The 11,648-nt window shown below is 47.0% G+C and overlaps 1 protein-coding gene across 1 annotated transcript; it reads right to left on the bottom strand.

Moving 5' to 3' along the window:
• Window positions 1–6,920: 6,920 nt before the first annotated feature.
• LOC145338024 (junctional adhesion molecule-like) lies at window positions 6,921–11,001 on the bottom strand. Its single transcript, XM_080182795.1, has 5 exons — window positions 10,770–11,001; window positions 9,711–9,794; window positions 8,612–8,953; window positions 7,949–8,293; window positions 6,921–6,997 (listed from the first exon to the last, which is right to left on the bottom strand). Exons 1-5 carry the CDS (start codon window positions 10,999–11,001, stop codon window positions 6,921–6,923), a joined length of 1,080 nt encoding a protein of 359 aa, XP_080038921.1.
• Between the last annotated feature and the right edge of the window lie 647 nt (window positions 11,002–11,648).

Genomic DNA, 11,648 nt, shown 5'->3' with positions numbered 1-11,648 from the left:
GCACATGTTTGTGGGCACATACGCACACATACAAACACACGCCTGAGCGTATGTACACAGGCATGCATTTGCACACCTGTGCAACGCACACCTACACACATTCACCCAACTGCGTGCACGCACACATCTGTTACAGGCACACACACTTGAGTACACATAGCTATATACACAACATGTATGCATGTGGACATGCGCGCACACACACAGCTGTGTCTGCACATCTGTGAGTACAGACATAGACAGACTCAGAGCTGCACCTTTCAAGACTTGATTCAAAAGCTTTATTGTGTTTCCTTCAGAAAGTTTTCCAATGTCTGCAGCACTAAGAAACACAAGACAATAATCAGATTATGCCTGCCATCTTCCATGGCCAGCTGCTGGCTCCAGCTCCAGTATGTGTGGAATGTCAGCTGGAATGGCTTTTTCAGTTTCCCCGTCATACGAACTGTTTCAATTTTGCCAGAGCCGGATCTTTTTGAGTCCACAGCCAAATTGTATTTGCTGCCACTGGGAGAGTTTCCAAAAAGTTAATTGTCATCACCATCTCTTCCATTGGGGGTACAAGTGGAGTGTCGACCTGTAGTAACTCCAGACATCTGTGTTAGGGATTCAGCCTCCTGGACGGTGGTCCAGTTGATAATTAGAGGCAGCCAAGAATGAAGTTCATCATTGGATTCAGGCTGATGCCACGGGTGACACCACCTTGTCATCCTTTAGCAATCCTAGTAGTGGTTTGTGGTCTGTGACAATGATTAACTTTCACCCTTACAGCTCCTGGTGGACTATCTCAACCCCGAATATTCCCGCGAACCCTTCTTTTTCAATGTGGAGTATTTGTGTTCTGAGATCACCAAGGTCATGGAAGTGTACACGATTGGGTGTACATCTTCAATTGGCCACCCATGTACTAATACCACCCCGATTCTGTATGGGGTTGCATTGCAGGTCAGTAATAGTTCTTTCTTGGGATCGTAATATGCAAGAACATTCAACAAGGAAAGCTGTTGGAAAGCCAAGGATTGAGTGGAAGCCCACTCCCAAGGCTGATCTTTTTTTAGTAGTTGGTGTAACGGGGCCAGGATGGAGGCAAATTGGGTATAAATTTCCCAAATTGGGTTACCAACTCCAAAAATGATCTTAGCTCTTGAATGGACATGGGGCGCCTTTGATTGCCCGTATCTTGTCTTCCAAGGAGTGTACATCAGACTTGTCCAATCTGTTGCCCAGTTGGGTCACTTGGGGTACTTGAGGTACACAATTCTCCTTTCTTAGGTGTACGCCTATTGTGGAAAATTGACTTTGAAATTCCTCAAGGTTCTCTAAACCTTTTTTAAAGTTAAAGTTTATTCATTAGTGTCACAAGTCAACTTACATTAACACTGCAATGAAGTTACTGTGAAAATCCCCCAGTCGCCACACTCTGGCGCCTGTTCATGTACACTGAGGGAGAATTTAGCACGGCCAATGTACCTAACCAGCGCGTCTTTCGGACTGCGGGAGGAAACCGGAGGAAACTCCTCATTCGTTTTTCCTGTTATGACGACATCATCCAGATAAACAGCTACCTGAGGCAGACGATATAAGATGTTTTCCATCGTCTGCTGGAAAATCATGCAGGCTAACGATACCCCAAATAATAATCTAGTGTACTGGTAAAGGCCTTTATGGGTATGAATTGCTGAATGTTGCTGGGAATTCTCGTCCAGTTGTACTTGTAAGTAAGTGTGGCTCATCAAGTTTCCAAGAGTCCTCCTGCCAACTTCACATACAAGTCCTTGATCTGAGGGATCGGGTATTTATCCAGCTGCGAGAAATGGTTTACCATTTGTTTAAAATCCCCGTAAAGGAGGACTGATCCATCTAGATTCAGAACTGGTCCATATGGTGCTGTGCTGGTTTGATGATCCCTTCACGCTCCAGTCTCCAGATTTAAGTTTCAATGTTTTCTCGGAAGGTAAATGGTACTGGGCGGGCCTTGCAAAATTGCAGAATTGCTTCCTGATCAATTTGTAAGGTTGCCTTGGCTCCTTTGATAGTCCCTAGGCCCTCCTGGAAAACTTCAGGGTATTTAAGCAGGACTTCACTAAGATGGCCATTTTTTTAAATGTTATGGGGCTGTGTTTTTCTAAATCTATGTCTTGTAGGGCTCCTTTGCTGTTTTGGCTCCACATACCAGAAACAATTACAATGCACCACCAGGCGGGATTCTGAAGGGACATGAGACTGATTGATTGCAGTTTGCCTTTGTTTTGGGGATGTGCTGTGGACAGACCTGAAGGTTTGTGTATCTGGATGCTTCCTGAGTGAGGCTATGTAATCGCCTGTGTTCAAATTGTGGTCCCCGAACTCAGTCAAACCGGCGTGGGGTGTCCACTTCCATCGGGATATCTTGCAACTCATACGCTCCGCTAGCAGCATTTTCCAATGGTGAGGCCAATGTAAGGCTATAGCACCTGTGTGAAGTCAAGTTAAGCTTCAGTTAATAGATATTTTTGAATAGTTCCATTTTTAATCCCGCAAACCAGGAGTTCTGTAAGCATCTCATTAAACCAAATTTACATGCTTCCACCAGTCAGCTTATACTCGATAGGAAACCAATTTCTCTTCATTTATTTATTATTGTCACAAGTAGGCTTACATTAACACTGCAATTAAGTTATTGTGAAAATCTCCCAGTCTCCACACTCTGGTGCATGTTTGGATACACTGAGAGATGGTCAATGCCCTTAACCAGCACGTCTTTCAGACTGTGGGAGAAAATCGGAGCACCCAGAAGAAACCCACGCAGACATGGGAAGAACATGTAGACTCGACACAGACAGTGACCCGAGCCAGGAATCGAACCCAGGTCCCTGGAGCTGCGAAGCAGCAGTGCTAACCACTGTGCTACTGTGCCGCCCTTAAGAGCCCGTGGTGTAGGAGGCAAGATACCAGCATGGATAGAAGATTGGTTGACTGGGCGAAGGCAGAGAGTGGGGTAAAGGGGTCTTTTTCAGGATGGCAGTCAGTGACTAGTGGAGTTCCATAGGGTCCACAACTTTTTACTTTATATATCAATGATCTAGGTGAAGGAATTGAAGGCACTGTGGCTAAGATTACAAACGAAACAAAGATAGGTGGAGGGACAGGTAATATCGAAGAGGCGGAAGGACAGGTTTGGAGAATGAGCAAAGAAGTTGCAGACAGAATACAATGTGTGAGATTGTGAACTTTGGTAGGAAGAATAGAGGCATAGACTATTTTCTAAATGGAGAGAGAATTCAGAAATTGGAAGCGCAAAGGGATCTGGGAGTCTTAATTCAGGATTCCCTTGAGGTTAATTTGCAGGTTCAGTCTTAGGACTAGAATATAAAAGCAGGGATGTACTGCTCAGGCTCTATAAGGCTCTAGTCAGACCACATTTAGAATATTACGAGCAATTTCGGGCCCAGTATCGAAGGAAAGATGTGCTGGCTGTAGAGGGTTCAGAGGAAGTTCACGAGAATGATCCCGGGAATGAAAAGCTTAATGTACAAGGAGCGTCTGAGGACTCTGGGTCAGTACTCGATGGAGTTTAGAAAGCTGAGGAGGGGAATCTCATTGAAACTTACAGAATAATGGAAGACATGGATAGAGTGGACATGGGGAAAGATGCTTCCATTAGTGGGAGAGACTAGGATCCAAAGGCACAGCCTCAGAGCAGAGCGGCGACCCTTTAGAACTGAGATCAGGAGGAATTTCTTCAGCAAGAGGATTGAGAGTCTATGGAATTCATTGCCACAGAAGGCTGTGGAGGCCAGGTCACTGAGTGCATTTAAGACAGAGACAGACAGGTTCTTGATTGGTAAAACGATCACTAGGAAAAAGCGGGAGAATGGAGTTGAGAAACTTATCAGCCATGATGTCATGCTGGAGCAGTCTCAATGGGCCAAATTACCTAATTCTGCTCCTATATCCTGTGGTCTTATAGAGGACAGTGGAGGTAGGGTCATGGAATACTTTAATTTGGAGTTAAACAGATTTTTATTGATGAGAAACTCATAGGGTTTTGAGGGTGGGTAGTAGTGTGAGAAAACAGGAAAATAAAATTGAGGCCACTGTCAAGTCGGCCATTATCCGGTCAAACGGTGATGCAGGGTTGAGGAGCTGAATGGCCTACTCCTGTTCCTAATTTCTAAGTTCCTGTGTCTTGCATTAGCAGAACAAACTGTACACAGTACTCAATGTTTGGTCTGGCCCATGCTCCACTTACATTTCAGCAAGACTTTTTTCCTCTTATTCTCCGAGCAAATTGCAATGAAGGCCAACATCCCATTTACCTTGTTGACTGTTTGCAGTACCTGGGTGTTAACTTGGTGATTTGGGTACAAATCTCTCCAAATGCCATTCACTGGCCTCTCAGCTTTTCCATTCTTCCAAACCATTTCCCACATTATATTCCATCTGCCACCATTATTTCCTGATGTGGAGATGCTGGTGTTGGGCTGGTGTGGGAGGTTCTCTCCAGCCGGTGCTGTGCAGTGTCAGTGGTACACACCAGTTCCACAGCTACCACCGACACTGCAAACTGCTGGCTCAAAGTGGAGAGGATCTCCAAGAAGATCGTGGATATCACCACTCACCTGATGCAGGAGCAGCACTCCGAAAGCTCGTGATTCCAAATAAACCTGTTGGATTTTAATCTGTTGTTGTGTGACTTCTTATTGTACCCATTATTTCCCAATTACTGAACTGGCCAAGATCTGTTTCCAGCCTCAGTGTCCTCCTCACAGCTTACTCTCCCACTTTCTATCATCAGTAAACTTGGACATATCGCACTCTCTCCCCTGATCAAAGTCACTGATAGGGATTGTGAATATCTGAGACTCCAGCACTGATCCCTGCAGCACCAGTTACATCCCGCCAACCAAAAATCACCCATTTGTTCCTCCTCTGTTTCTGTCCAGTAACCAATCCTCAATCCGTGCTATATTACCCCCAGTCCCCTGAGCCTGTATCTTGTGGAACAACCTGTTGTGTGACACCTTATCAAACACCTTCTGAAATTCCAGATACATTCCTCATCCACTGGTTCTCCCAGTGGGATAATATTTGCTCCTTTCCAATCCACGGGGACTGTTCAGCGGCGAGAGGATAACAAGCTGGAAGTGACTGGTTAACGCTGCTCAATGATAGGGTGGATTGAAGCATCCTCACAGCTCAGTAAATGGACAGTTCTAGAGTTCAGCAACATTGAACAAACATTATAAACTAAAAACAGGATTCAATGGAAATAGTGGAACATTCTGGAACTCACCATCGTTAGCACTTTCGGAATATATAAATCCCAATTCCAGCAACAAAAATAGCAACAAAAATTCCGATTCCCAATCCAACTCTTGTTCCAGTAGAGAGTCCAGGACCTAGAGATAGAATGAAGCCATTAACAGACTGGGACACACTCACAAAACTAACAGCAGAGACTTTCAGCACCGAGTGTTTCAGAACCATCCCCAGTACAAACAGATCCCTGGTTAATTCTAGTCCTGGAGGGATGTGGGAGGTGAGTTACCAATAATCTCACACACCAGGCCGCTCCACAGCTCCTTGCACACACACACTGCCCCATAATGTGATCGATACCTGCTTTCCAATAGAGATAACTGGTCATTGAGCAGCAATAGCCCCCCACACCCCCCCCCGCCCCACCCTCTTCACTCCCCCTTAAACCCAAACACTCCACTAAAATAGAACAAGAACCTCCAACTAAAATCCGGTGGAAAATCTCGGGATTAGGTGGACCATCCGGCACCGTAACATTGACATGTCTGCCCTGAGCGAGACACGACGGGCAGGGGAAGGCCAGCTTAAAGACCAAGGTGGTGGATATACCTTCTTCCGAAAGAAAAATGTTGTCTCTACGGTGTTGGCTTTGCCATAAAAAACAGATGGGTCAGACGTCTCAATGGACCCACCTGGGGAGGAAACACCTCATGACTTTATGGCTCACTCTGCCCCAGAAACAGCTCATCACAGCCGTCTGTGCCTCCACCCCAACCCTAGACTTAAGGGACAAGACAAAAGAAAGAGTCCACTCCAGCCTTGACCAATCGCTGTCCCACATCCCAAAAGGAGACAAGCTGATTCTCTTCAGTGATGTCAGTGTTCGAGTCGGGAGGGGAACAAACATTTAGAAATGCGCGCTGGGTGGGGAAGGCGCTCCGAAGACAAACGCCATCTTCAGGAAAGCAGACGGGTCCGACTGTGGAAATTACAGAGGGATTTTCCTACTCTCCACCATGGGAAAGGTCATTGCAACAATCCTCCTCAACGATTCCTCCCAGTGTCTGTACAGCTGCTCCCTGACCCTCAGTGTGGCTTCGCCTGTTAAGAGACACAATGGACATGATCTTCAGCACACGGCAAATCCAGGTAAAGTGCAGGGAGCAGCATCAATCTCCGTACATGGCCTTCTTCCATCTCACAAAGGCTTCTGATTCTGTCAACCGTGAGGGATTGTGGAACATCCTCCTCAAATCCGGCTTCCCACAGAAATTCGTCACCATTCTCCACCTGTTCCACAATGATAATGCAAACTGTGATCCTCACCAGTGGAGCCACCACACACCCAATACGTCCACAAACTGGGATCAAACAGGACTGCATCACTGCACCAACATATTCCTCACAGCAACACTCCATCCCATCACCTTGAAGCTTCCCGCTGGAGTGGAACGAAGCAGGAAACTGTTCAAACTCCGACACCTCTAGTGTCTGCAGAGCCACAACCAAGAGGCCGAGCTACAAACCATCATCAACACATTCACTGAGGCATATAAGAGAACGGACCTCAGACTAAACATCTGGAAAACACAGGTTCTCTACCAACCCGCTCTTCCTGTATTAAACTGCCCCCACCCCCCAACCATCAGGATCCACAGTGAGCCCCTGGACAATGTGGATCATTTCCCACATCTCCTCCGGCACGAGCAGATATCGACAATGAAATCCAGCATCAACTCCAATGTGCCAGTGCAGCCTTCAGACATCCGAGCAACAGAGTGTTCGAAGCCTGAGACCTCCAATCCAGCTCATGGTTACAGTGCACCCTCCTGTATGCATCAGAAACATGGACAATGCACAGCAGACACCTCAAATCCCTGGACAGATATCACCAACACTGCCTCTGCAAAACCCTGCAAATCCACTGGCAGGATAGGCGAATCAATGTGAAAATCGCCTCCCAGGCTGATATCCCCAGTATTCAGGCATTAGTCACACTGCTGCGATGGACAGGCCACATTGTCCGCACGCCTGACACAAGACCTGCTGAAACGAGTGCTCTGAGCTCTGCAATGGTAAGCAATAGGACACACAGAGAAAAAGCTACAAGGACACTCTGAAAACCTCCCTAAATAAATGTAACATCCCCATTGACACGTGCAAATCAGTGGTCTTAGAATGCACTAACTGGAGACAACACATCTGTGAAGGCACCAATCACCTCGAGTGTCAGTGAGTAGAGCACGCAGAGGATAAGTGTAAACATCGGGAATAGAGCACAGAACCCAGAGCGAGCCATCCACCCGCCCATCTCATCAACCACCAGCTACCAAACCCGGGGCAGAATCTGCGGCTCCAGGATTGGTCTATTCAGCCAGCTGCAGAACCCACCTCTCTGCAGGAGAAGCAAGTCATCCTCGACCCTGAGGGACTGTCATAGAAGGAGAAGATTAGTGAACCAGGTGGGGTTTTATAACAATGCAATAGCTTCAGGGTCACTTTTAGTGGGACCAATTTTATATTTCCAGATTTTTATTAAATAAACTGAATTTAAATTCTGAAACTGAGACAGTGGGATTTGAACTCACATTCTCTGGATTATTAGTCCAGCTCTCTGGATTATTAGTCTAGTAACATAACCACGGCACGACTGAACCCATAAAAATTAGAGATTAAATACAGAAAACCTGAAACAGAAATCTCTCACCTGTTATAGAGAGATGGACGAGATCAAATTGCTCCCAATAATAGCCTGTCTCCAGCCTCTTGTAAATCTGACACTGATAATCATTCTGGTCTGAGTCCCTGAGGTCAGAGAGCAGGACTGACCAGTTTCCTTGTTCCAGTTGATCTTTGAACACCTTTGTTCGGTTTCTGAACCGTGGATCTTGTTGTGTCAAATCATCGTTTCCACTGACCACTCTGTGTAAGATATCACCCTTGGTGGTTCCCCAGATTACCAGTAAATCTGAGATGGTAACATTCCCTTTGTAGGTACAGGGCAGCACAACCTGCTCCCCAAGGAACCCAGAAACTGGGACAGGCGAGTCACCTGGAAAAGATTGGAAGTATTTATAAATGGATCGAATCTCCTTGTTGAACTCCATATCTGAGGGACAGGAAGGTGAGACTCAGGAACAGAAATAACAATTCCAGGTAATTTAAGGACCAGTTACAGGTAACAGTGACTCACACCACTCACTCTCACACAATCATTCTTTGTTAAAATATCACACAATATTTCAAACCTTCCAATGTTACTCACTGTCTATCCAGTGAAACAACTGCAGAAATGTTCAAAAGACTCTAAATTATTTTAATATAATCACTGTATCATAAATGTGGAATATCTGAAATAGAAATCTCTCACCTGTTACAAAGAGATCGACTGAATCAACTTTCTCCAAATGAATTTGTTTATCAATCTTGTAGATCTGACACTCGTACTGGCTCCGGTCTGATTCCCTGAGGTCAGAGAGCAGGACTGACCAGTTTCCTTGTTCCAGGTGATCTTTGAACAGCTTTGTTCTGTTTCTGAACCGTGGATCTTGTTCTGTCAAATCATTGTTTCCATTGATAAACTTGTGCAAAAGTTCACGTTTGGGTGTCCCCCAGATTACCTGTAAATCTGAGACTGGGACATTCCCTTTGTAGGTACAGGGCAGCACAACCTGCTTCCCAAGGAACCCAGAAACTGGGAAATGTGAAAAACCTGGAAAAGATTGGAAGTATTTATCCACAGATATAACCTCCCTGCTGGTACATTACATCCCAAGCTTCACATGGTTACACTGCCATGCTCGATTTACAAGAAGCACTTATCAGTAACTCACTGCTTTCATTTGTGTGGGAAGGTTAAAGCTCAGACATTGAGAGCCTTTAACTAAAACCAGCTTGTGCTGGATATTTGTAAGCACGGAGCAGCTGGACAACACTTTGAATCACATGTTTTCCATTTGTACACGTGCTGGGAGAACACATCAGGATATTGGTCACCTCCCCTTGGGAGAAAAATCACAGACTGGGGGGGTGGACAATGTGAGATGGAACTCAGGAGCTGAAAACTGACCCTGAAATGTGAAGGTCGGATTTACTAACGTCGATCTGATCTCAGGACAGTCCCAGACTCCTGATTCCAGAGCTCAGGATCTCATCCCAGTCCCTTTCGATTCCCATCCAAGACCCACCGGATCTCAGGCACCCATCCCAGTGTTATCCAGTCACCCATCCCAGTGTCACTGAGTGTTGCTCAGTGTCCAGATCTCACTGTTCACATCACAGGGGTTAATGTGAAGACATTAACTTCCTTCCTTTCAGTTCTGATGATCATTGTGTGTGATGTGAAACTACCGTGTCCACTCCCTCAATGGCTCCACTGGCAGGACACACAGCACCTTAAAGCTAGATGTATTCCTGATCCCCCCACCCTGTGATCAGTGCTGCAATGTTCCAGCAGTCACAGCTCTTACCTGAAACAGCAGCAACAACACTCAGCAGCAGCAGCAGGAGTCTGTGGAAGTTGTGTCCCCGCAACAAGAAAACACAGTGACCCCCTTTACAACAGGTTCACCCACTGTTCAGACTGATGATTGGACTGCCTCAAACTTCCAGTGCAAAGAATTGTCCCCTTGCCCAGGATTACGTGCTGAGAGACACATTCAGGCTTGGAACAGCCGCTGCCAGGGCACGATGGGGAAAGGTCACTTTGTAAAGCCTTTCAGCCAAGTCACTGAAGAGCTGTTAAAGATCTATAAACCCCGAGACTGTGAGTTTAATCCCAGTCTCGTGTCGGATGGCACGTGGGATGAGATTGTGGATTCTTGTGAAGAGTATCTCTGCTGGATTTAATGTTTCAGTGAGGATTCCACCTGCGCCAGAGGCCTTGCTGTTTTTCAGCTTTCGGATGGTTCTTTTGCCCTCACATTGAGCTGGGGTTGTGCTGAGATGATGGTGGGTAGTGTGTTGCAAGATGGTGTCAATGGCATTGTGTCAAAGGCTGGATCCTGGTTACAGAGATCCTAAAGTGCTCTCCCCAGTGGGTGTTAACTGCCTCTCTGCGCTGCATTATTAGTGAGTATTGAAGTGCCCCAAAGTGCAACATGACCGATCGTTTGAAAAGAATTGTACTCTCTGTAACGAAAAGATAGAAATGTTTCTGAGATCGTCAGATCTCTGGAGAGAATGTGAATATCACTGCGATTTACAGTCTGACATGTTTTGTAATGTGTCTTCCAGATTTTAGATGAATAAAGTATATTATTACAAATATAAACAACATTGTTTCTCCCTCTTTCTGGTTTTAATGAAGGGTGATTAATGTGAAACATTAACTCTATCAGAGGGTCAGTACTGCTGAGGATCACTGTGTGTATGTCATTGTGGAACAGGTGGAGAATGGTGACGAATTTCCGTGGGAAGCCGGATTTGAGGAGGATGTTCCACAATCCCTCACGGTTGACAGAATCGGAAGCCTTTGTGAGATGGAAGAAGGCCATGTACGGAGATTGATGCTGCTCCCTGCACTTTACCTGGATTTGCCGTGTGCTGAAGATCATGTCCATTGTGTCTCTTAACAGGCGAAGCCACACTGAGGGTCAGGGAGCAGCTGTACAGACACCGGGAGGAATCGTTGAGGAGGATTGTTGCAATGACCTTTCCCATGGTGGAGAGTAGGAAAATCCCTCTGTAATTTCCACAGTCGGACCCGTCTCCTTTCCTGAAGACGGCCACAATTAAGGCATCTCTGAAATCTGCTGACATGCTGCCCGAGAAGGAACAGCCAGTTCCAAAAGCCAGTGGCATTTGTTACAAATAAATCTGTTGGATTTTAACCTGGCTCGTGGGATGAAATTGGGGATTCTTGTGAAGAGTATCTCTCTGCCGGATTTAATATCTCAGTGAGGATTCCACCTGCGCCAGAGGCCTTGTTGGACGGCTGTTTTGCCCTCACGTTGAGCTGCGGTAGAACTGAGATGATGGTGGGTAACGTGTTGCGAGGTGGTGTCAATGGCACTTGCGGCAAAGGCTGGATCCTCGTTACAGGGAGCGCCGAGGGAGCGCCGTCAGAGGGTCAGCGCCGAGGGAGCGCCGCACTGTCAGAGGGTCAGCGCTGAGGGAGTGCCGCACCGTCAGAGGGTCAGCGCCGAGGGAGCGCCGCACCGTCAGAGGGTCAGCGCCGAGGGAGCGCCGCACTGTCAGAGGGTCAGCGCCGAGGGAGCGCCGCACCGTTAGAGGGTCAGCGCCGAGGGAGCGCCGCACTGTCAGAGGGTCAGCGCCGAGGGAGCACTGCGCCGTCAGAGGGTCAGCGCCGAGGGAGCGCCACGCCGTCAGAGGGTCAGCGCCGAGGGAGCACTGTGCCGTCAGAGGGTCACCGCTGAGGGAGCGCCGCGCCGCACCGTCAGAGGGTC

The sequence above is a fragment of the Carcharhinus amblyrhynchos genome, unplaced genomic scaffold (assembly GCF_965287045.1).
Source record: "Carcharhinus amblyrhynchos unplaced genomic scaffold, sCarAmb.v2.hapA scaffold_89, whole genome shotgun sequence".
Taxonomy (NCBI): Eukaryota; Metazoa; Chordata; class Chondrichthyes; order Carcharhiniformes; family Carcharhinidae; genus Carcharhinus; species Carcharhinus amblyrhynchos.
This window is presented reverse-complemented; position numbering and strand designations above follow the sequence as displayed.